This window comes from Mycteria americana, chromosome 6, assembly GCF_035582795.1.
Source record: "Mycteria americana isolate JAX WOST 10 ecotype Jacksonville Zoo and Gardens chromosome 6, USCA_MyAme_1.0, whole genome shotgun sequence".
NCBI lineage: Eukaryota > Metazoa > Chordata > Aves > Ciconiiformes > Ciconiidae > Mycteria > Mycteria americana.
In genome coordinates this window covers 51,130,839-51,156,153 of record NC_134370.1, presented here as the reverse complement: position 1 = coordinate 51,156,153, position 25,315 = coordinate 51,130,839, and the positions used below count along the sequence as shown (strand labels likewise).

Genomic DNA, 25,315 nt, shown 5'->3' with positions numbered 1-25,315 from the left:
TGCCACACTCATGTTGCTGCTCCCTTCATCCAAAATGAACCTTCCAGTTTTACAAGGGCTGCAGAGGTCTTGGAGACCTTTGAGAAATTAGTCTGTATTTTATTTATATTTGCCTCCCTATGAGGGAACACTCCACTTTTCATATGACACATACAGGCCTGTGAGTTCAGTCTGACCTAATTTGAATCCTTAATCATATTTTAAGAGGCATTTTTTCATAGAACTGGCAGAACCAGTTGTAGTATAAAGTTAGGTGTCATTTCCTGTATATTCCTTTAAAAAAAAAAAAAAGAGAAGAAGAAAAAGAAGAGGAAAAGAAAAGCAACTCCAAGGGTATGTTTGAAGTTTTCCCAAATGAATATATCCACCTACCCTTTTGTCTGTTACCAGAATCAACAGTGTGAACTCCCTTTGACCAGCCCAATCCATGCACAAAAAAGCAGGTCCTTCTCAAGGCAAATTTCTGCCTATGTCAAGCAATGTATGACATGACAGAAACATCATGATATAAGTGGGTTCCAGCCTTGCTCTGGGAAAAAATACTATAATGTCAGTAAGCCTGAAGTGCAACATCACCTACTCGTAGGAGGAGTAGTGAATTTCAAAAACAGTGTATCCTTCTCTGGTTCTTTGTGTTGGCTGTCTTGATTTTTCTAAAGAGACTTATTAAATTAACAGAATTCAAAATGAGTGCAGTAGGTTACTCCCCAGAAGCAAGTAAAACTGCTGCTAGGGAGTTCCTGCACCGTTTGTCAATGAGAGAGATGACATAGCCTCTGTGGTGAAAAACAAAAAAAGGTAACAAGTGACATTACAGAATTGGTATTATGTCAGAAAAGCAAAGCTTGTGCTGCCTTCTTTTTTCAGTATGCAAGAATAATTTGTATACAGTCTTTCTTCACATATCAATTAAAGAGGGAGAGACTATATAAGCTATTTGATTTCCAAGCCTATCTTTCTTAGCCAGCTGGAACAGAAATTTCCAAGCAATTGAAATTGTTAATGAAAGGTATAGCAAGCATGTTTACACATGTCTGTACTTTTCACATACTCCCTATGGGGAAAAAAAAAAATTAAATCACCATCAGCCAGTTCAGCCCCATGGATACAGGGTCACCTTGATATAAACAAAGCTTATTAATTGGACATTTTCACGTAAGTGGAACCTCAAGATTTTGTTTTTCTGTGGAGGTGATAGCATCCTCCAGATATTTTTTTAAAAACTCTGAGTTCCTTTTCTTCTCCCCATATCGCATACTTTCTCACGTATCCCAGAAGCTCCCATGTCATGGCTAACATTCTTTTAGAAAAATGGAGCTGCATAGGAATTCTTTAAGAGCCTATCAGCACCACTCCCAAATTAGCCAGACAGGATACTGTTTGTTTAATTTCGCAAGACATTTGCTTTCCCCAAAGCCAGAAGAGCTACCTCAGTGAATTCCCAGCCATGATACTCTATACTTTTTAAGGAATATTTTGTGGCAGAGGAGTAAGTTCTCCTAAACTAGGAACAAAACATACCAATACATTTCATAATGCAGTCAGGTTGTTGAACAATATGTAATGAGGTGTCTTTTAAATATTCACGATACTTACCTCAGAAAGGCCCTAATCTGTTCTAATTGGCCACATTGTAAAAGCAAGATAAGTGCAAAGAGAAAAACTACACTTAGAGTTGACTGTAACTAAATGTGCAGACTTTTTCAATACTGTCTTGTCTGGTGTTTTTAAATATTCTCTGACAGTGCAATGCTGTTTATATTTTGGTGGGTTTAAATAGTATGTTTTTTTAACTGATAGGGATGAAGGAACAATATTGTCTGTATAGAAAAGAGAGAATTTCACCCTCTAGAAACATTTTACTTCATAATTTTTACTATTATTACTATTTATTTTACTATTATTGTCATAGGATTTTGGTTATTAAATCAATGCAGTGAGAAGGGAATGCAGTGAGAAATCATCTTTTCTTTAAGTAGGCATAAGGAAAGCTTCTACTTTGCCAATGGTCTTCCACGCTCTCTAGCAGTGATGCACGTGAATCCCCACGCCTAGTTGTGAGCCTCTCTGAACTTTGTATAGTTCATAGCTGAATTCAGAGTATGGCCTTTCTCAGGAGTAGGAGAAGATAACTGTTGGTCTGAACCCTGATCAGGGAGCTTTGCTATCTTGTAGAGCTGAAGCTTCACGGTGCAGCTTGTTTAAGCTCTCCAGGAGCTGGCCTCCAAGGCCTGCTTTGCAAATCCAGCCCTTATTGCCCTGGCAAGTACAGCGGGCCGGAAGTCATAGGACATTCCCTCCTGCTGCAAAGTAACATCAGTTCAGCTGATCCAGTGACAGCACCAGGGAGGAATTTTCTGCTGCAAGTACTGAGCGCAGACAAAGAGGCTGCTTAATTTTCTCTTTGTGCAACCCAAATCCTGTAGGGTTCGTGCGCGTCCCTGTACTTTCTGCACTGTACAAAGGAGCGTGTGTCGTGGGGACAGAGCATGTTGTGTCTTGCTCGCTGTGCTGATGAGACTGTGAGAGACCCGCCAGAAGTGCAAATAGGTCTCCACTTAATTATATGTTATTTTGTTAATTGTCTCTCTCTCTGTTGCCTGTCTCTCGCTGGCGTTGCAGGCGGAGGGTGCAAGCCGCCTCTCCAGCCAGTTTCTCTGTCCCAGCTTCTCCTGGGCTCCATCCCTTGCAGCTCTGACTACCCCCAGGAGGGCAGCCGACCCACCACTGTCCCAGTTGAGGGCCTTGTAACTCTCCTCTGCCTTTTCTTCTCGGTTCAGTGTTTGCACTCCTTGCATGTGCAGCAACGAGGCACGTCTCCCAGCAGAGCCAGAAGTCCCAGCGAGGTACTGCAGAGGAGGGCTGTAGACGTGGGAAGCGTTGGCAGTCGCTGGCAGCTCTGCTCTGCCCTGGCACCGCCTGGGGAGGAGCGGAGAGCCCTCCTGTGCCCCCGATGGTCACCTGCCCCTGGGGTCGCGCCTCAGCCCCTTCCCCCTCGGTGTGGGTCCCCGCGGAAGCCCTGCCCTGCCCTGCCCTGCCCTGCCCGCAGCCCTGCCCGCCCGAAGTCTGGTCTTCGCGCTCGGCGCTGTAGGGGCCGGCCCAGCACCTCGCTGCCCGCACTTGCTGCAGCCTGACTGTTCGGTAGAGATGCCCCCTCCTCCTCCTCCCCTGCCTCTGGCTGCCGGGGGGAAGGTCTTAAAACGCATTCATTCCGTACGTGCATGCAGTTAACCCCTTACTGCCCCTGCAGCTGCCACCCCCAGCCCCGCGTGTTCCCCTCCCGCCTAGCGCGGCCGGCTCCGCCACCCTCCTGCTTTAAAAAAGGCTGATTTCCACGGGTGGGGACGGCTCCAGCACGGGGCTGGTGTCACCCAGACGCCTTGCCCGCCCCGAGAAGCCTGCGCGGCCGTCTCCTCCACTCCCCGAGCTCCGGCTTGCTGCCTTTTTTTTTTCCCTCCCAGGAGTAGCAGCGAAACGTCCCGTCCTGCCTATTTGGAAATGGGAACAAATTGCTCCCCCGCCTTACCTCGCCCATCGCATCCCATATATAGTCATATCTACGGTCAAATGGCAGGCAGCAGCGAATGGGAGCGCTGAGCCTCCGAAAAAAGCCGGGGGGAGTGAGAGAGGGAAAGGGGTAGGGACGAACGGAGGAGGGAGGGAAAAAAAAAAAGCCCTTCCAAAAAAGTATTGGATGTCTTGAGGAATGCAGTCAGCCCCCTGGGAAAGTACATATCTGTGAGGCGCTCCCTGCCCGCCGCTTGCACTCCGCCGGCGCCCCGTCCCGCACGGATCAGCCCCGCCGCTCGGCAGCTCCGCGCCGCTCCGCGCCGCTCCCTCGGGGGCCGCGGCTGGGTCTCGGACTCGGGGCTGTCCCGCAGCTTTTCAAGTTTTGCTTTCTGGTGCAAGTCGCGCGGGGACGCGCCCTAGCCCACCGCCGCCATGGATGCCATCAAGAAGAAGATGCAGATGCTGAAGCTGGACAAGGAGAATGCCTTGGACAGAGCCGAGCAAGCCGAAGCGGACAAGAAGGCAGCGGAGGAGAGAAGCAAGCAGGTCTGCACTGAGGGCCCGGGCGCGGCCAGCGCCGGGGCGCAAGTCTTTCCAGTCGACTCCTCTCTCTCTTTTCTTTTCTTTTTTTTTTTTTCCCCCAATGTACCTTGCTGTATCCCCCGCCTCCCGCAGAACTGGTTGAACTTTTCCTAAGGCAGAGCTTCACCCTGGCAGCCCCTGGCTGGAAGTTCCCGGGGGCCCGGCAGGAGGTCGTTCCCCGTGCCCCCAGCACCCCAGCTGGGGAGCGGGGCCCTGGGACAGCCGCATGGCCTCTGTGCCTTTGTCACAGGAGCACGGCTGGGAGAGGTTGCCTCGAGCACCTGGTTAGCAATGGACAGACGTGCTGCGATTTGGCAAAGGACACTTAAAGCTGTGTTCGCCCCCTCCAGCACCACCCAGCAGACTTGTCCAATTCCAGCTGCCCCCCCTCTTCCAGATGTGTGTCCCATTTTCCTGGCCTTCTCCAACCCCCTTCCTTTACAGCTGGGGCTTTATTCGTTTGGGGGAGGGGGGCACATTGGCTGCACGTTTCTGGGAGATCCTGAAGGAGGAGGGAGGAAGGGAGAGGGATTTAAAAATTAATTTCCCGCTTTTCTAAGCCCAGGGAGAAACATATTTGTGCATTGTATTTCCTCTTGTGCACCTAGTTAGAGGATGACATTGTGCAATTGGAAAAGCAATTGCATGTGACGGAGGATGCAAGGGACCAAGTGCTGGAAGAGCTACACAAGTCTGAGGATAGCCTCCTCTCCGCAGAGGAGAATGCTGCCAAGGTATCGTGCCCTTGCCGCAAGCAAAGAGAATCTAACTGTCTCTCCTTCTCTCTCTCTCTGTCCGTCTGTCCTTTTCTGTCTCTTCTGCACTCGCACTTCTCCCTTTGCACGATCACGTTGCCTGCTGCACCTTTTCCTGCCCGCCCTCCCCTCTCCACCACTTTCCACCCATATCACAGCTGGAGGACGAGCTGGTGGCTCTACAAAAGAAGCTGAAGGGCACTGAGGATGAGCTGGACAAATACTCCGAGTCCCTTAAAGATGCACAGGAAAAGTTGGAACTGGCTGACAAAAAGGCCACAGATGTAAGTTACCCCCATCCCTTTCACCACCACCCCAGTACAGAAACCACACACTCCCTCTGCACAGGACAGCCAGGACTCCTACCAAGCAGTGCTCCAAAGCTTTGCTGAGGGCAGGGTCCGGGCACCTCCTGGGCAGGAGGTGGGAAACACAGCACTGCCTCCTTGCATGAGGTTTGCACACTATCAGAGGCATTTGATTGGGTTTCTGCTCACTCGACACATGCTTTTCATGTGTACTTCCTGTTCCAGACATGAAAGTAAAGAAAGGGTAGATTGTCTGTTCAGGTGATGGGGAAAATGGCTCAGGCTGGAACAACACTATCTTGATAGTGAGGCAGAATCAGAGAGTTAATAGCAAGTAGATCCAGGAGAGGGAGATCCAGAAGAGCAAGGGCTGCTAGTTCTGTCTTCAAGAGAGCTGTTCCTAGGCACGCATGCGTTAGAACTGCTGCTAGATACTAGTTTGGCTCACTCATTGGTCCCTGAGATAAAAGATCCTCTCCTAGTTTTTTCTTTTTCCCTGGAAATCACTGGAACTGCTTCACTTGTCGAAGAAAAGTTCAGTCTCGTGTGAGAGAAAATTGTCTGGAAGATGATACTTGCTAGATTTGCAGTTCAGAGGACGGGGATCCTGGGAGCAAGCAGGGAGATATATATAGCTCAGCACTTTATATGGTAATAATGCAAGAGCTTGTGCCTCTCCCAGGCCCTCATCCCACCCACCTGTCTGCCCCTAACATGCATTTAATGTATTGCATGCATGGAACCATGCGAGTTTATTGTCTCTGCAGTTAAGGTCTAGATCTTTATGGCTGCTGCTGTACAATCCAATTCTCTCTGAGTAAATCTCAGGTCTGAATTACAGGATTAGCTGAAACCACAGTATTTCCAAAGTGATGACCGTCCTTTTCCTATAACTCAGCTTTAAAAATTAACCTCAAAGCCATAATAAAAAGAGGAGTAGCCACAGATGAAGCAAGCAAAGTATTTCAGGAGGAGGAAGGATAGTTTTAGAAGGGGAAATGTTACAAAAACCAACTTTGCATGAAAGACAACGTGCTTTTATCTTATTTTACTTCTAAAATGAACAAAGGATAAAAAGGTCTAACTTCAGTAAGGCAATTAAGTTGCATAGCTTTGAAAGAGAATTCAAGAACTTAACAAACATAAGCGTGCATAGGAACGAGAGAGAGGGGTTCTGTGTATAATGTGGATCAGATGTCTGTCGTCTTCTGTGTATGGCTGCATAGATGAGAGGCAGCTTCCTAGCAGGACGTTTATTTAACTTGTTCAAAGGAACCGCATATAGATCCAGGGGAGATATTCCTTATAAGGAAAAGTATGCAGACTATTTGGAAATAGCTCGCCTAGGATGAAGGCAGGATAAATGCTACTAGATTCCCTTTTTGAAATGAAAGATCTTCCCAACCAATCCCATTTTCCTTTGCTGGAAAACAGCATTTGGAAGCTAGTTGAGGGCAATTTTATTTGCAGTCATCCCTCAGGCGGAGGGTAGGCAAGTGTCTGGCTTGTTTTCATCAACGTAAATGCTGTATTTAATGGTATGCATAGAACATGTCTGACATTTTAAGGATGTCTTTCTTTTTTGACGATGCGGAGTATCTTTGGGGCATTGCAGTTGACCCAGTATTTGCCCTACTAGTTTGGATAGTTCCAAGCCTTAGGAAAAACACACGGGCAGGGGAGGGAGCTCCGGCTCCCTGGGGTGGACTCGCTTTACCCAGGGTGATGAGGAAACCTTACCTTGCCGGTATTACTCACCCCGCAAAAGCCTGGCACATCCCCTGAGCCCCGGAGCCACCTCATCTGGGAGGCGGCAGCCGCAGCTCCCTGTCCCCTCCCCGTGTCTCAGCAGCTAGGCTAGGCGCAGCAGCAGCTGGCGGGGGCAGGTTGCTCGGTGTCATTTTATTACGCTCATACTGGGGTGACTTAGGGGGGAAAGGCGGGTTCTGGCTCCGACCCGGGGCCCTGACCCCGACCCCGGGACGGCCCGGGGGAGCCCACGCGCTGCGCCGCCAGGGGGCGCTGCCGCCCCAGCGCGCCCACCTGGCGATGGCCGCCGCCCCCCCGGTCCGGCACGGCCCGGCACGCCGCGGCCCCGCCGCAGAGCCCTCTCCCGGCTGGGGCCGGCCTCTCCTCGGGGCCTGCCTCCGTGCCAGCCTCGGCTGTGCGCCGCGCCGCTCCCAGCTCGGTGCCGGCAGCCCCGCCCCGGTGCGCGGTGCGTTGCGGCGCGGGGGGACTTCCGGGGCTGGGGCGGGCGGAGGAGGTGGCACAGGCCGGGTGAGACGCTGGTATGGCGGCGATGAGCTCGCTGGAGGCCGTGCGGAGGAAGATCCGGAGCCTGCAGGAGCAGGCGGACGCCGCCGAGGAGCGGGCGGGCCGGCTGCAGCGGGAGGTGGACCAGGAGCGGGCCCTGCGGGAGGAGGTAGGGCGGCTCGGCCCGGCTCGGCTCGGCCCGGCTCGGCTCGGGGGCCGCGGCCCGGTGGGAGCGGATGGGGGCGCCGGGCGTGGGTCCCGGAGTGCGGCTGACCCTCGCCGCTCCCTGGCCGGCGGGTCGGGCGGCTGCATCCTTCGCCGCTGTCTCCGACAAAATGGTTACCTGCCGGCCGCTGCGGCGCCCCGCTCCCCGCGCTGCGGGCGGAGGCCGTTGTCCCCGGCGGGCAGGCCCGGGGCCGCAGGTGAAGAGTGGGCCACTGCGGTCCTTGGCCTGGAGTGCTGTACTCTTCGGGTCAGTAACCTGAGTGGTGCGTGGGGCAGACGAAGCTGCGGTGCCTAAGTAGACCGCACTAGGTCTGCTGGCCAACGGCAAAACGCTGAGCTGGAATGAGTTTGAACTTAGGTGAGATGTTTGAGATTGGGTGCTTTGTATTAGGTTCTGAGCAAGCTTTTACAAAATCTTGTTCTTGTTGTTGTTTGCAAGTGCCAGTTGTCTGCTTATCCCATCCAAACGAGTTCAACTGTGGGAAGTCAGCATGCCTACTGTTAAGAGATTATGTACTTGGGACTGAACCTGAGGTGGCCATGTCTGAGTACTTACCCACAGTACCTGAAAACACTACAACAATGTGATCATATGGCTCCTGTTGCTATATATCTGTAGTATGTTTAGCTTGTCAAAACCCTAGCTAAGATGGGAAAGGAACAGTAGGTACAGTTTTAGGCAGAGACAAGATCAGGTGTGAGCAGCACAGACTCACGTAGCAGAGAGATGTAGTTATGGGTGGCAGTTACAGCAAAAAACTGATGGGGCTGTTGTTTGCCTTGCCACTGACCTTGGGGAATTCTAGCAGCTGTAACTTAATGTTTCCTGCTATAAAATGTACAATGTCCTTTGCGGCGGTTTTAGTGTCTTCAGTGGTTGCGTAAAAGTGACACAAAAGAGCAAATTTCTTATGCATGTCATTTATTACAATAGAAAAAATGGTGATTATTGGATTTCCTTATAATATGGGGCTTTCTGCACATTCTGGGCAGCAAGTTCAAAGGAAGAGCCATCTGATTACCTGCAGGTGATCTCCCCATAAGGAGCAAAATATGGCTCCTTATGCTTGTGTAGCTACCGTATTTGTGCAAATCAATTCACGTATACATTTTTTTCAGTGAGGGATCATGTCACAGTCAATAACTTGTTTCATAAGGGTTTCTGTCTTTAAGAAAAACTGTACTCGTTTTCTAAGCTTTGTGGAGCAAAGGACACCAATTTTCCTACTTTCAGTAACATGTATTGTTCTAAACAACATATTAAAGGATTCCCATTAAAATGGAAAACTTTGTTGTTACCTTTTGGGGCAGAAGGAATAGCGCTGGAGGAGTGATTACAGCTTGCAGCTGAAGTCTTCCCATTAGAGCTCAGCCACATTGCTATAAGGCTTACGATCCTAAAGGTTAATGTTTGTCTCTTCCCTGGAATTGGTTTATGTGGATGATGTAGAATTCTTCAGAGTACATTGACATGACATTTAAGTCTTTGTTTGGAGGGGTCCGTGCTGGGGTGAATAAAGGCAGAAAACTGAACTCACACATGTGTAGACCTGTGCCTCTTCTATAATGCTAGCTATGTACAGATTTTTTTTTATTGTCACAGCTGTATTTCTGCATGCTTGAGGAGGGAGGCTTTGAGAACATTGCAGCAAGCAAGCTGAGGTGTGAATCTGACCCTTGCCTTAGTGTTATGCTTTACATGTACAGCATGTGACCAGCTAGGGTTGTTTTGGTTTTTTTTTTTTCCTTCCTGTGCAAGGTACAGATACTCAAACAATGAAAAAACTAAAGCTGTGGCCAAAACATATCGCAGCTTACAGCTTTTGATTGTTAAACCAGATTGTTAAAAGTTTCAAGACTGTGACTAGCAGCCATTGCCTTAAAAAATAATCTCTTTTGTTTTGAGTGCATGCATCTCAAGGGGCTGTTGGTAATCACATTTTCAGAATGCATTTTTCTTCCTTCTTCTGGAAAACAGAATCCTCTTACAACTGTATAATTAACACCTGATGGTGACTTAACCATGTCATCGCTCATTGTGAAAGTATGTGGTGTATAAGTGCTAGGGCAAAATCGCAGAAGGTTATGTTTGTCTGTTAGCTGTGGGAGTGCCCCTTAATGTCACTGGGGTTTTTTCCTTCCTTACCATATAAGGAGAGAAGTCCTGCTCCGCAGAAGAATAACTTGGGCCATATAAGGCTGGTTGGTAAACCCTTATTGAGTTACTGGAGCAGGAAGTAAAAACTTGAACTTTAGTCACCCTGTGTTTTCTAAGCATATTGTATGCTCTTATCATGATGAGGAGTCTTGACATGATAATAATTAACTTGTAACATTACAAATTTCCGAAGGGTAACGTTTATGAAAGGTTGTTTTCTTTCTCAAATCAGAATGTTCAACTTACTGTTTAAAGCCAGAAGTCTGAAAATACAGGTTTTGATACTACTGCTTGATTACATAGCTAGAGAATTTATATTTGGGTTAATGTGGATCTCTAAGGATGAAGTCTCTTCTGTTCCTGGTTCTACATGTTCACTGCCAACACTCATTCATGTTCAAATATATATTTGCTTCCCTGTTTATGTGTTACTTCCAGTCATTCTAGTGGGGCAGTGTTACTGTTATGTCAAAAGTTGTTTTACTTGTTTGGTGTGTAAGTTGTTCTTACTTGGGTGATATAGAACAAAATTTTAGCTGTAGCCAAGTGTATCCAGCTGCCTCTGGTTAGTAAAAGCAACAAATAACAGTTCCTTAAATTTTTAATTAAAGAAAAAGTACCAAACTGATGCTTTTGGTATCTACTTTTGATACAGGGTTCATGTGTGTGTCCCGCACCCCCCCCAACTAGACATCATAGGAAATTCAGATGTGTACTTACTCATATATAGCAAGATTGTTTTCAGTACTAATTAAGAGTAACTGTTATTCTTGGAAGTAATTAACTTTTTAGAATAATAACCTTTTTATATATATTTTGTGCTTAGTATCCTTTTGAAGGAAATAAAGTTTAATAATGAGGTTACTATGAGAAGGCTGTGATAGAACTTAATCTGCAACTTAAGCAAGTGTAGGTTTGAGAAAGTCAGAAGTAAAACCTTGTAATGATAAGAGGCAGATGAGTTGCAAGTGTTATACAGAAGATTAAGTGAACACGTAATGCAAGAGAGGCAAATCTGGGGGAAGTTTGAGGGTGATGGTATGGGGAAAAATAAAATAGATGTTTTAAGTGATTGTTGCCTCTAATAGGGTGCTTCTGAGATGTAGCCTCTGCTGGTGCCTTCTTTGTCAGCTCTTGCATAGCTTGCCTGTAAACAGAACTTGTGGGTATTCGGGCATTTCTTAAATGTTCTCATGCTCTCTCTATGTCAGCTGTCTCATTGCAAATGCTGGTCTAGGTATATTTTCGCATGTTTACGCTGAACCCCTCTTACGGAACTCAAGGAAATATTGGGGCAATTCATATCAAAATATGGCAAAAGGTCATAAATAAAGGATTTGGGATAACATAGAAGAATCGGGTAATTAGTTTGTGTTGATTTGATTAAAAAAAAGGGGGGGGACTATAATGGGTTAATGCTTGCAAATACAATAACAGAAAATATTTGGGGAACGATGCATAATTCTTCCAGTGCAGTTCTTTCTAGTACAAATTGTACGGTTCTTTATGTGCTTCATTTAAAGGAAGCATTAATCACTTTTTCCTCCATTAAGCAATAACTTCACAATTCAATGAGGGCATGTACATCTCTGTGTATGGGCTTTTTAGTGCATGAAGTCAGAAATTACTGAAGTGCTGTTAAATGGCACTAGCAGGTACATGGGATAATCTTTTACAAGAGGTGATGTGTGCCTTATTATGAATTAATTTCTGTTCTTCCTGTGCTTAGGCTGAGAGCGAAGTAGCTTCTCTGAACAGACGCATCCAGCTGGTTGAGGAAGAGTTGGATCGGGCTCAGGAGCGCTTGGCTACTGCCTTGCAGAAGCTGGAGGAGGCTGAGAAGGCTGCAGATGAGAGTGAAAGGTGGGTGGGGCCACTCTTGAATGGACCTTTACCCTTATGACAAAGATTATAATTGCCAGGGTGTGGGTTAGGGAAATAAATTAAACCACTCCCTTGTCTCTGAACATGTGTAATCCACTCTTACTTTGCCTACATGGACTTCAGTTACAGCTTGTCTGTAGGGATGTCCAAAATGTGTAGGCTTGAATTCTTTTTCGTGTCTCAGTTCTAAAGATAAGATTTAAGTGGGGTGGGGCTTTTGATGTATCATGCCACATCCTGGGAAAACTGCTTGGCCCAGCCCAGACTTCTGTATTTGGATGACAACTTTTTGAGGGTGATGTATACTCTTGTGCTGTTGGGTGATTCTTGATTTCATGGTGGGTAGAAGATCTCACCTGGAGAATAGCAAAGTGCTGGAAGAGGCTTTGGTTCTCCTGTTGGTGAGATTAGTACATGCTGTTGGTGAGATTAGTACATGAAGGTGAGCAAAGGAGAGAGAGCATGATAATTTCTTCAGATTTAGGCTGGGATTTCCAGAAGTACTTAATGTAAGTTAGGAACTCAAGATTTGTGGCTTTGGAAGATCTTCTCTTTTACTTCTACAAATTGTATGTTTCATTTTGATAGTACCTCTTACTGGGAAACAATCCTATGTATTCTGCATATGTATTTCTACCTCACTAATGATGCAGCCTCTTGAAAAGAGAAGCACCCGAGACTCACAGTGCATTGTGAAATAGTTGAGAAAATTTGGGTCAGACATGCATGGAAGGGGCAATACGCAATGTTTCCTGTTATGAAGGAGTTAAATTTTGTTTATGCAGAGCACAGAGAGCTTCAGTGCTCTAGGGCTCTGACATGGCAAAACTCACGGGAATCTGTTTGGCCCATAAACGTAATGCCTGTCAGTCCTGCGGGGGTTGTAACATGCTGTTTCACGATAAGTGTAAAAGTACAGATGTCTTTAGTCATCTTATTCGGCCTTTAGGGGCAACACGCTTTATTTACTTTTCTATAAGATCAGTTTTCCTTCAATTCAAAATGAAAAAGAATAGTACAGCTGAACTGTGGTAAGAGCTAAACAAATTAATTTTTCTTTCTTCCTAAGACATGCTTCTTTTCTTTGAACTTCTGAAGTGTGTGCACAGGATTAGATCTATGGTGTGAAGAATCAAGTATCTGACGTGCCTCATTCACCTTAATACACCTGTCTGAAAGTCGCACTCCAGTAGTAGGAAAGCTGGAGATAAACTGGCAAGCCCTGAACCTTGCATTTCCTGTTTTTCACGTCTTTCAGAGGAATGAAGGTCATTGAAAATAGAGCCCAGAAGGATGAAGAGAAGATGGAAATCCAAGAGATCCAGCTTAAAGAAGCTAAGCACATTGCTGAAGAGGCTGACCGCAAGTATGAAGAGGTCAGTTCTTGAGTGCAGGTCATCAGTTTCTAAAGCCCTTTAGGCTGTGCCTGTAATTTCCTCCCCCCCCTGGGCTTTGTCTTTTAAGTTCAAAAGATCACAAACACCACTGTTCATAGCTGTGAAAGGAAAAATGGGCACCCAGATACCTTGGGGGACAAGGTGGCAGGAGATCTGTGCTCAGATCTTTGCACTAAAATGGTTGAGAGTGTTCTCTCATCTCTTAGGGAGAAAAACATTTTAAAGTTGCCTTTTGGTGAATGAAAGAGACGTCTCGAAAAATGTCAGATAAGAAAGACTTGAATAACGAAAATGTCACATAATCAAAATTCACATGTTGACCAAATAGTGGAAAGAGGCCCAGCTCCCTGCTTTGTAGGTTCTAGAAACAGGTGATGTGTGCTGCAGCAACATAATATCCCTGATTGTCATTTGCCTTTTCTTGTAGGTGGCTCGTAAGCTTGTGATCATTGAGAGTGACCTGGAGCGGGCTGAGGAGCGTGCTGAACTATCAGAAAGGTAAGTGTTGAACTGCCCTGAAATGTGTGTGAGGTGCTACAAGACAACTGTAACAGCATGAAACATTGGCAGTACACTGTGTGTTCAGCTCAAAGCTATGTTTTGCTCATTTACTCTAATGGTTGAAATAAGTGGTCAATGCCAAAGTAAATGTGTTCCTATGTGTGCGTGAGTGTGTTTTGTCACTGCATGCTGTACCTGCACACTGATTTTGTGAATGGCTTTTGTGCATTTCATGTGTTCACTAACAGCCAAGTCCGACAGCTGGAAGAACAGTTAAGAATAATGGATCAAACCTTGAAAGCATTAATGGCTGCAGAGGATAAGGTACTGATACTAATAAACAGTTTTTAGGTTTAACTGCAACCCAAGTCTTTCAGCTTCCATAGCCAGTTAGCTCACTGAATAGTAACAAATAAGTCCTCACTATGCTCTTTACTCTCTTTGCATCTTGCTTTGGTGGTTTTCTTTGGTCTCTTTTTTGTTTTTTATTAATTTTTTACCTTTAAAACTGACCTCTTGTGCAGCCAAAAAGAAGCTGAACTGTCTCACGTGTAAAGGCTATGTAAATATTTCTGTGTAAGCCAAGGGCTGTAGATAATTTCTGTCTGGTCATTGTCTTAATGTACACTTGAAATGGAATTTGGCATCGTAAAAAGTTGCTTTCAATCTGTGATGGATTCAGCTGCTTTTGAGGCTGTTCTTTTGCTCTGTAATTGTTTTCATTTTTCTCTATCTTTTCCCCCTGTTTTCTCCTGTTTCTTTTGCTTGACTGAATCTTCCATCCGCCCCTTTCCTGCCTTCCTTCCGAAATAACAGCAAATGTGCTGAGCTTGAAGAGGAGTTGAAAACTGTGACCAACAACCTGAAGTCGCTGGAGGCTCAGGCTGAGAAGGTAGGCTAGAGACTTATGTGAGAATGTGTCCCTTACTTTGTCATCTGGATTGGCCTGTGGGGTTTTCTTTATATGCTGATCACTTTGCAGCATTTTCACAAAGCCATTGTCAGTAGAAGCATTTGGACTTACTACTCAATCCATATTTGGCTCTTACTGGAACCTAGCATTCCTTCTGGTTCCAAATAGGTCAGTATTACTTGACTGCATGTTCTGTTAAGTAGTCTGACAGGATTAAATATTATTTATAGAATGTCCCTCAAAATGGCACTTGTGTGCTAACATTAAATTTCTCCAAATGCCACTCCTCTTTAAAACTGTAGTACTAATTTCTACTCAAAGCTCCCACCATATAGCACTGGAATATAACTCAAGGGAAGTTTGGCTCTTGTAATAAACTATGTATTACCTCAGCCTGGTAAGTGGAATTAATTTAGTTATACCCATATTAACTTCTTGTATACAGTTGATCTATTAGAAGAGAGTCTCGAATGTGGTATTTGTTGGTATATTTAGAATACCTAGTCTAATATCAGTGATCTTCTTTCTAATTACAGTACTCGCAGAAAGAAGACAAATATGAAGAGGAAATTAAAGTCCTGACTGACAAACTGAAGGAGGTAAAATTAGAGCTGTTATTTACAACAGATGTTCTGATGCAACTTTGATTCTTTTAATATAAACACTACTTTGATGCTTTAAGGATGAACATGTCATTTTGAAGACAGTTTAGTGTTAAATGTCTCTCCTAAAAATTAGTATCATCTTATTATTTGCCTCCTCTCATTGTACTTTTTTCCTCATTCAAATTGTTGCTCTTCTGTTTGTAAGTACTATGTGTGTGTTTCCTAAGTAGTCTCTATTTGTCTTGACTTCAGGCTGAGACCCGTGCTGAATTTGCTGAGAGGTCAGTAACCAAGCTGGAGAAGAGCATTGATGACCTAGAAGGTATGGGGTTTTGTTTCTCTCACTTACTATAGAAATACAGATCTTTTATTCTCCTGTTGGCTGTTTTGTTTTCTTTTGTTTTCAGTACCCAATTCTACTCAGCTAACTTGTCCTGCTTATATAAGTGGGACTGCCTAAAGAGTAAAATAGGCAAAATGTTTTCTGATTGAAATGTATTGATAACTTAAATGCTTCAGGTGAACAGTGTTTTGCTCTTGCCTGTTCCTTTTTCTCTCATGTTCTCAAGACTCCTTTCATTTTTTTGCTTTATACTCTTCTACTTGGAGGTATATAAATGTATAGGGTAAATGATGAGATTATAAGGATTATTATTATCTTACTAAAAAGCTGATGAAGACCTATGTTATGTTTGTAATAATTAAGAACGTAGCAAGCTAACCTAATTTATTACTGTGATAAGCGTGGGTCAGGGCAGGCATTTTGTGACATAGACCAGTTGCTGTTTTTTAGTAAAGCTAATGGATTGTATACATAATCAGAAGGATAGCTTATTTAACTTCAGAGAGTTTGTTTTAAGGTTTTGATAAATCTTTCAGAACTGCAGTAGAATAGTAGAATGTGCTTTCTCCCTCCAGAGAAAATAATTCAGTAGCGCTTTGTAATTAGAAGTTATATGGAGTTTACTACTTAGATGCATTACACTAAGTCTAGGATTTTAAGAAGCTTGATTGCTTGGCATGGCAGGCTGACTTCTGCATAAAAGGTATGAAATATCTAGGTAGCTGCTGAAAATTTACAATCACTGAGTCATGAAGGAAGCAGAGAAGACAGATAGGTGTTTAGAAGGAACAAAAATCACTGTAAGAAACTGAGTTTGACATCACACAAACCAGAGTGGTTTAAAAAAAAAAAGTGGTAGAAAATAAATGGTAGCATCCTCCTTGAGCCCCATTTTTGAATCTTTTCTTCCTAGCTCCTGTGTGCCCTCGTAACGTGCGTTAAAACAAAAATCCAGGGCAGTGAAACATGGATTTTGCTTCCCTTGTACACTTTCTTTCCTTCGTTTTCTGTATATCACAGGTTGCCCCACTGGCAGTGCAGTTAATGAACTTGTTGCATAAAACTTTTCACTGTTGATTTTTTTTTTAATTATTATTATTCTCTAATTTTTTTAATTTTTGTTTTGTCTGTCACAACACCTCTTTCTGTGCGCTCTTCCCCTTTTGTATGGCTTCTGGATGGTATCCCATACCACCACCTTCACCTTCCATCCCATGATCACGCTCCATTTCCTTGCACACCTCTGCATTCCCTTGGGGGAATGTTAGATGAGCTATATGCTCAGAAACTGAAGTACAAAGCCATCAGTGAGGAGCTGGACCACGCTCTCAACGATATGACTTCCATGTAAATGTCTTCCCAGCTTGTGCCTGCACCTGCTTCCCTGCCCTCATTGATTGCGCGGTTCCGGCCTTGTGAAATTATACTCCCTCTGTAGCGGGAGACGCATTCCTTTAGCGAGACTAGGTGTACAAAATACCATGAACAATTTCTTTACCGTGGCAGAGTGTGGGTGAGTGTTGTGCCTAGCCTGGTAAATACTCATGGTGATTTTGTAAGCTGCCTAATAAGCTTGTGTTTACTCTTTCATTCTGTATCTGCAATCCTTGTGTCTTGTGGTTGCCCTTTGTTTGTAGCTCTGCATTTATCCTTTCAGTTCACCTCTGTTCAAACATTGCCTGCCAGGCCCATCATATTCAGTTTACCAAAGAAAATTGCCTCGGTACACGTTGCATTCAGAGTGTATTCTTCTGCTGTCACAGTTTTTCTCTGGTAAAGTTCCTACAAAAGTTTCAAAGAAATTTACATTTAGCTGTATTCTCTATTAATGACAGCGGAAAGTGTTCATCTAAATTTCCTTAAGTGCTCTGAAAATTTAATCTATTATCACTAAATTACAGGTGTGGAAATTGATTTAAAATACTTTGTCATTTAAACCCATAAAAGTAACAATTGAATTGTAGGTTGCTTCTGCATATTTTGTGGATGGTGGTAGTAATTTAATTTGCATATACCAAAAATGTGGTAATATCAACTTTAGTCATAAGGAGAAAAATAAAGAGTGTATTAGGTGGCAGGAAAGCAGGAAAGTGATCAATTGTAAGGAGTGACTAGTCTGTGCAGGTTTTGATACAAACTGACTCTTCTTTCATCAACTTAAAACTCTGAACAAGAGGTCAGCTATGCTAAATCCAGCTTCCCATGCTCGTACCTTTCACTTGCGTGAACCCTGTACAGTTGGCATGGGAAAGAGGAAGAGTTGTGGCTCTCAGGCGCTTGTGAGGTGTGATGTTTAGTCCCAGCATTTCTTTTTGGAAGCTAGCATGCTTTCAGCAAGGCATAAGCTTTGCTCAGCGCTTGAAATGTGTTTTGCATGCACCCATTTTTAAAATGTTTTGTTCTTTGCCTTTTTTCATCCGTATATCTATTCATTACTTCTCTCTCTCCCAACTTTTTAGTAGGGGTCTAATGTTGTCTGCTTTGATTTTTATTTATTTTTTTTTATTCCCCCCACTTCCCCAACATATGCTTTTGCTCAGTGGCTTATCAAGCAAGTAGATTTTCCTCCTCTGTGTAGAGAGATTACAGTATTTCTTCAATTTGGGATATTTCTAAATGGAAAACAGACTTTAAAATGGACCCTACCGGTATATGAGGACATTACTGTAGCATTCCAGTCCCAGCATGGTGTGGTGTTTCTCTAGTAGTTGTCTTGGCATGCTGGGCTCTTCTGTGCTGTTGCTGCTTTTTTGGAAAGCTTTACTGCACCTTTTTTATTTCCTACCTTATCTCACTTTTTCTTTTCATGCAGATAATTTTCTTTGCCTCACTTCTCCAGAGACATCTTCACTGGGTTGGATAAAACATCTTTCCAAGCTTTGGATGTTTCATGGGTTCATTGTCCTGTCTTCTAGCTTAGTTGACTCTATTCCTCTAGCACCTGTCTCAGAACATGCTCTGTTTGTGCTCTGCTGTACAGAAACTCTACATCTCTCAATGTAAAATAAACATCCCAGCTGTATGCCTTTTGCTATTCCCTTGCCTTTTATTTATTTAAATAACTATTTCAGTTATTAATAAAAATTGCTTTTTTTGCCATTAGGAATTTAAAATTTTTTGGTGTTTCCATTTTTTTTTTCTGCAAACACTTTTGCATTAATGTTGACAATGCAAAGTCAGTGATAGCGGTCTATGGGGATGAGAATACTGCTCTTGGTATTTTGAGGTCAAAACTGGCCAGTTATGATCTTAGTCTTTGTCAATCTGATGCAGTTAAAATGACAAATAGATGTAATGGGAATTTTTTCAGTTGTTATTGTTAGGCCAAAATCTGCAAGGACACTACTTCCTTGGGGTCACTTGGTCGTGGGAGCATGGCTGAGAGAGCAGTTAAGTCCTTGACACCAGATTTTTCACTTTAAAGTCTGAAATTTTCTCGTAGCTTGATGCTGAAGACTTCCTGTCTTTATATAAATGTGTTTGTTCGTTAACTTAAATATTTGAGACAGATTTAAAAGGACATTATCAAAAACTTTAAATTCTTTTTTTCACCCAAAAATAGTCCTCCAAATGTCTTGCAAAAAAGTTTTCCCCTCTTTCACACCTCGTTTACTCAGCAAAGATGTTGCTTGCTAACTTTTTTTTTAACACAATATACTTCTCTTGAGTGGCATGATAGGATTGGAAGCTGAGCAGGGAGATTTCAGTAGCTTTCCACTCTCGTGCTTAGCTCAGACTTGTGAGTTTGAATTGCAGACTCATGAGAAATGTTTCAGAACTGGAGAAGGAAAACTCTCATCATTACACTAATAATTAACTTCTGCTGCTGCAAAGTGGAACATACAGATTTCAGGTTTGAAAGCCTAAACATTGGCTTTCAGCTGATTTGGCAGTGCCGAATTAAGGATGAAGCATTAAATACTGACATGTTGCTTTTTTTATACTGTTATTTGCAATTAGAGAGTTTATTGCATTATTTTAACTTCATTTTCTTCACAATGAAAAAAGTTATTTTCCAGTTCACATTAAAGTGAATCAGTTTAAACTGGATTAATTTCTGATTATGCCTGTCACTGTATATATTGCTAAGTTCCTAAGTCACCACAGCTAAATAAACTCATCATAGCATAGTTTTTAGCTTGTAGAGTAATGTAAATGTGGCTTTCTTGTTCAACTTCAAGTTTATTCAGCAGTGCAGTCTAGGCTAGATTTCCTCCCCTCCCCAAAACCTGTTTTCCAAATAAGGCTTGCAAATGGATGCATTGTCTTCCCCCTTGCTATCCTCAGATAACTTTGTCTCATCCCAGTTTTTTATCCTGTGACACATGTCCTAATGTTACTGGCTATGGGGAGAAGCCCAAGTACAGGATATGTGTCAGCAGTCACAGCTAGTCCAGATAATAAAGTTCAATAACTTACTACTCATCACTTGAGATACAGTAAGTGGGTTTATACACTGTGTGTATTGCAACTGAAAAGTAAAAAGTTTAGTGTGAAGGTTAACCAAATATAATGGGATGAGCATTTGTAAGATGGCTGAAGCTAACATGGTTAACTTCACAAATGCAAGGGTTATGGGGAATGTGGCCAGCTGTCACTTGTCAGATGAGCCAGAGTAACTTACGCTACAGCAACTCCAACCCCTTAATCTATTGTGTGTTTTGGTTTATTGTGTCAGCAGTGTTGTTTTTCCCCTCAATTCCTTGCAATACTGTTGTTTCTTAAGAGAAGTAAAAAAAGCAAAATCCAGTGTAGCAACCTGGTAATTTTTAACACAGTAATTTTGAACATCAGTATTTAAATCTTCCCTTTTCCTTCAAACACACATACTCAGCTCTCTGCACTGTAGGGTGATGAATTGCTGGACAGAGTACTGGAAATGGGCAATGCAGATACCCAGGTAGCTGTGTACAGAATTCCTAGCTGGCCCTGCTGCACTGATCTTGACTCCGTGGAGCTGTTGTGGTTCCTCACTGCAGTGTATTTCAGCACTCTTATCACTGTTGGAACTGTGCATTATGTTGTACATCCCACAAGGTCTGGCCACATGTAGCTAGTTGTGTACATGAGGCTTGTTGACAGGAGTGCAAGGCTGGCTCTGATGTCTCATTTGGCTGGGCTCTCTGCTGTGCTGACGCTGAGCCTCACTGGATCTGCGCCAGAGCTTGAACTCCCTGCTTGGCCCAAGGTGGCTGCCTACAGAGCCAGCCCTTGGCTCTACCTCTGTGATAAATCGCAACCTAGACAGACTGCCTGTGGGTAATCAAGGGCTGACTGTACACTTGGTAAATGCTTTCCATGCTTTACCTGGGTGTTTTAGTCTCATTTTGGATGTTGAGAAATACTGTAAATCTCTGCCTCAATTAAAGAGAGGAGTTTTCTGTGATGAAGGTAAGCATCAAGTTCTTAGTTCCAATTATGTTGTCATGTTTGAATAACAACTAACTACACTTTGCAAAACAAAGTGAAATTTTAGTTACTCTGAGGTTTTGATGTTTTTTTCCACTTATGTGTGACATTACTCTGGTAAGAGAGACAAGACCCAGTTGTTACCAGTCCAGGATCAGTTCTGAAGTGTGCCCTGGTTTTACTGAACTGGCTGTTGGAGTTTGGGCTGGGAAAGGAGCTGTGAGGAGTTGCTGCTCACCGCACAAGTGTGTACTACAGATGAGCTCACTGCACAGCTTTGCCATTGCTGTGTCCAGAGCCTGCAGGGGATGAGGATTTCTGTGGAAGCTGTTAGGAAGCTTGTGGAAAAGAATCAGAAACAGTCACTTCCTGTAGGAGAATAATCTGGGATCAAGAGGTCAGGAGTGCAGTTTGAATCTAGACTATTGCAAAGAATACGGACAGTTTGAGAAAACAAGACAGTAAAAAACCATCACGGAATGGTCTTTCACTCTGCAGAACAACTCCCACTAAATGCACTGTCACAACATATCTGTGGCTGTTCTCTTTGACCATGACTGTGAACCATCCTCTCCATTTGCTGTATTTGAGCAACACGGGTTTTCATGCTTCCATTTCATTTTCACCAAATGTTTGGGTTTGTTTTCTTATGAAGTACAACTGGACAATTTAAAGGTATCGAAGTGTGTTGATACCAGTAACAGAAGTATGTTTCCCTACCAAAAATACGATTTCAGCTGTCAGATTCCCCAGGAAATCCCCAGAAGTACGGGCTGAGTCAGACCTAGTGGTAGTTGGCTACCAGCATCTCTCTGCCATTACTTACCCTGGTTGTGATGCAGTTGCTTTCCCTCCACTGGCAGATGAGGTTCCACCACATCTTGAATAGTTTACAAGGAAAAATGGCACTCAAAACAAATCTCCCACACATTGTATGTAAAGGTTAAAGCAGGACTTGTTGGTTCTAGGAATATAGCTGCAGTTCTTCCATTTCTATTCCCACTTACCTGTCTCACAGCTGTTCTCCACAACAGGTGTCTTAGCCAGTTCTTCATAGGTTGTAATAGCCGTTCCTTGGAGTAGCTATTTATTATTAGAGTTCTAGAAACACAGGTAAAATGTTTCTCTGTATGTTACTGAACTGTCTGTGGTGTGACCAGTTTCTTTATTAACTCTTACCTAACTGTTTTCTCTGTCTAATCTGTCTTCATTCTGCCTCTTTTTTCCCTTCTAACCTGCTTGCTGCCTGTACAGACCAACTCTACCAGCAACTTGAGCAAAACAGTCGCCTAACTAATGAACTAAAGCTGGCATTGAATGAGGATTAAACTTTAGTGTGACTATATTTTAAACTTGTTTAAAAACTGCTTCTTCCAAATTTCCTTTAGAATGAATCAGTAAATGTAGAAATAAGCAAGAAACCTAGAAATTGATTTTTTCAGGCTGTTGATTAATGGATGAAATTCTCAGTTTCTGTTGGAAACATATGAAAATGCTTCTTCTGGATGAGGCTTTTCATTATCTGTATGCACACGTACTTTGGAGGAGCAGTAAGCTCTTTGGCTATGCAATAGCTCCTTTCCTCTTCAGTAAACAGCTATAGCATTTAGCTAACAGTATCCAAAAGGTAACAGTATCCAAAAAGTAACAGCCTGCCTTGTAGAGAGATACTCAGTTTACCTGATATCATGAATTGGCCCTGAGATTTTTACTAGAATATGGATGAGAGAAAAATGTTCACTGGGATTTGTATTTCTGTATTTCAAAACCAACATAAAGGATACTTATAGCTGTTTTGTAATCTGGAGAATTAAGGCATTAATTTTGCATTACTGTGAATTGGGCTTGTATTTGGCTTTAAAAAAAACAAATAATGAAGCTAGGACTGGGAGCTCCATCTGAAAATACCTGGTCAGTTTAAAGGTATGCTTGCATTAGTATGAAGTTACTATTACTGGATTCTGGTAGGATGCAGCTCTAGAACATTGTGCTCATTTATTGTATCATGTAAGTGTGTTAAATGACTGTCCTATAAAAGTGTGCATGCAACATAAAGCTACTAACTTCAATTTTATTTATTTTCTAGAAGAAATATTTTTCTTAAAGGTCACTTCACTGAAGAAGAGATTGGTTGTAACTTTTTTGTTCTTTGCAAGTTCTGAATTACATGAAACTTAAAGTATGGATCTGCAAAGAACTTAAATGTTTTCTTTATTGCCCTGCTTTAAAAAAAAAAAAAGCATTCACCATTCCACATTCCTATAAGCAAAGAACTTCCAGAACGTGCAAGAATTGCGTCTCTGTTGGCAGTGCATTTTCTTAACAAATGCATCTGTAAACAGTTCTAAACTTGCATTACTTGCCATTTGTTTTATTAATTTGGAATTCTCTCTAGTTGTGTTGTCTGGGGACATCGGTATTTATGAGCATGCACATTTCTTAACTTTCTAAACCCTCCAATAGAAATGATGATTGCATGCCTTCATGTTCGGAGAATCAGTGCCTCCAAAGAACTGCTATTCATGTTTTAATTTTCTAATCCCACAACAGAGAAAGTGGCGCATGCCAAAGAAGAAAACCTTAGTATGCATCAGATGCTGGATCAAACTTTACTGGAGTTAAACAACATGTGAAAACCTTCTTAGCAGCAACCACATTATTTGTTTTATTATTTTTACACCTGCTTGCCGTGAAACCCCATAAACATGTCTTTATTTTAGTTTCACCACATTCACAAGAACATCTGCTAAATTATCAGGCAGGGGTCAGGGAAACACCAAAATGGGCAAGCCATATGCGGGTTAAGCTATATTACATTATGGTTTAAATGTGCCATTTCCCAACAAAAATGTTACCTACACTTTGTAGAGAGTTCAGCAATTCAGTATGCTTAGTCTTTTGAAGAATCCTGGCTGTGGCAGAAAGTGTCCCACCTCAAGTGCCAACTACAGTTTTTAACAAGAAGAATGATTCACGTTCAAGAGAGACCAGGTAGAAATGGTGCTATTTTGAACAAAAGGTTCTACTGAAGTCTTTTGTTTGATATCAGAGAAGTCAGGAGTTGTCCAGCACAGTAATTTATTTTTATCAGAATTTTATTAATCTGTGAGGATTTGGACTTTCTATGCCTTCTAATTCAATAAAACGAAGGTATGTAAGCAACAGAAAAGTGAAGGCTTCTGGAGGTTTTAAATTGTGTTCTTGCAACTCAATACAGAAGTGTAGGTCACCATTTCACCTTGAGTATTCATTTGATTGTATTTTTCATGTTGAAATGAAACATTCAATAAATTCAGGAGAAAACAAATTTGGAAGAGATTGTTTTGAAATGTATTTTATTTGTGTGGATTTTGGGGAGGGGGAGGAATTTATAAACTGATATTCGCCTCACTTTTTTTTCACACTTTCTTTGAGCAGTTTTAAAAGTATACCTGTATGTAAACATTGTATAATGATATGGAATAAAAATGCACATTTTAGGACATTTTTTAAATTTTGCTCTCCTGTGATTTGTTTTTCATCACACTAGCTTTCTGGGTATTGCTGTGTAAAATATGCATGGGTGCAGTGTCTCTCATTGGGATACACTGTTAACACATTGGCTTTAAGTCTCTCCTGTGCTATTAGGCTAATGTATAAAAATGCAGTGAAACACAGTGCTTTCGACTGATATGGATCTGCAGCTGCTAAGGGGGGCCCTTTGATGGCCATGTTGCAGGAACCTGTCCCCACCACTTGATTGTATTCCCAGATGGGTGCAGAATGCAACTATCCCCTAACGGATGATAGAGCTTTCCAAAATTACTCATTGTTGACCAAAACTGTTTTCAGTAAGATCATTGTAGAACTTCCATAGACTTCTGTAGGAAATGCGCCCTAAAGGCCTTGCTCTTGGAAACATTACCATGTATTTGTATATCTTACCTGTTAATATGTGTTAATTTACTTTGATACAGTGATAAACCTTCCAAAATGATGTGTGAAATTAATGAGAGATCCTTTCACCCAACTTTTCACTACTGGTTGCTAATTTCTTCATGTATCTTTATTTGAATTACGAGGTCTGTCAATGAGCAACTTCAGAACTTCAAAAATAATTCTTATTCTTCTTTTTTGAAGAAAAAAATTGCTGAAAGTTGTCCATCCTTCTAGCAGCAAGGAGCTCGGTAGGAGACAGGTATAGATAACCTTCCAGATCATCAAAGAATCTCTGTTAGCAAACCCTTAGCAAGCAACTGAAAACAAGTGACTTTCTCAGCAGCTAGTGTAGTGGTGAAAGAGTGAAGTAATATGTAATAATTTCAGGTTAAATGGGAGTCGGAGAGGGAAGATGTACTGGTGTGAGTCTGGCTTTTTTTGATTGTGTTATAAAGGGGAGAACTTAGTAACATTACAAGCTTTTGCATGATTCATTTGCTGCTGCCAAGTCATCCTGAACGGAAAGGATGAGATCCTTGGCTTCACATTTCCCT

General features: G+C 42.9%; 1 protein-coding gene across 1 annotated transcript; it reads left to right on the top strand.

Moving 5' to 3' along the window:
• Window positions 1-3,696: 3,696 nt before the first annotated feature.
• Window positions 3,697-24,148, top strand: TPM1 (tropomyosin 1). Its single transcript, XM_075505803.1, is given in 10 exon segments — window positions 3,697-4,056; window positions 4,701-4,872; window positions 4,875-5,131; window positions 11,521-11,654; window positions 12,934-13,051; window positions 13,500-13,570; window positions 14,390-14,465; window positions 15,023-15,085; window positions 15,344-15,413; window positions 23,394-24,148. Coding segments are annotated over 10 exon segments (1,158 nt in total). The 5' UTR covers window positions 3,697-3,942; the 3' UTR covers window positions 23,477-24,148.
• The last annotated feature ends 1,167 nt before the right edge of the window (window positions 24,149-25,315 follow it).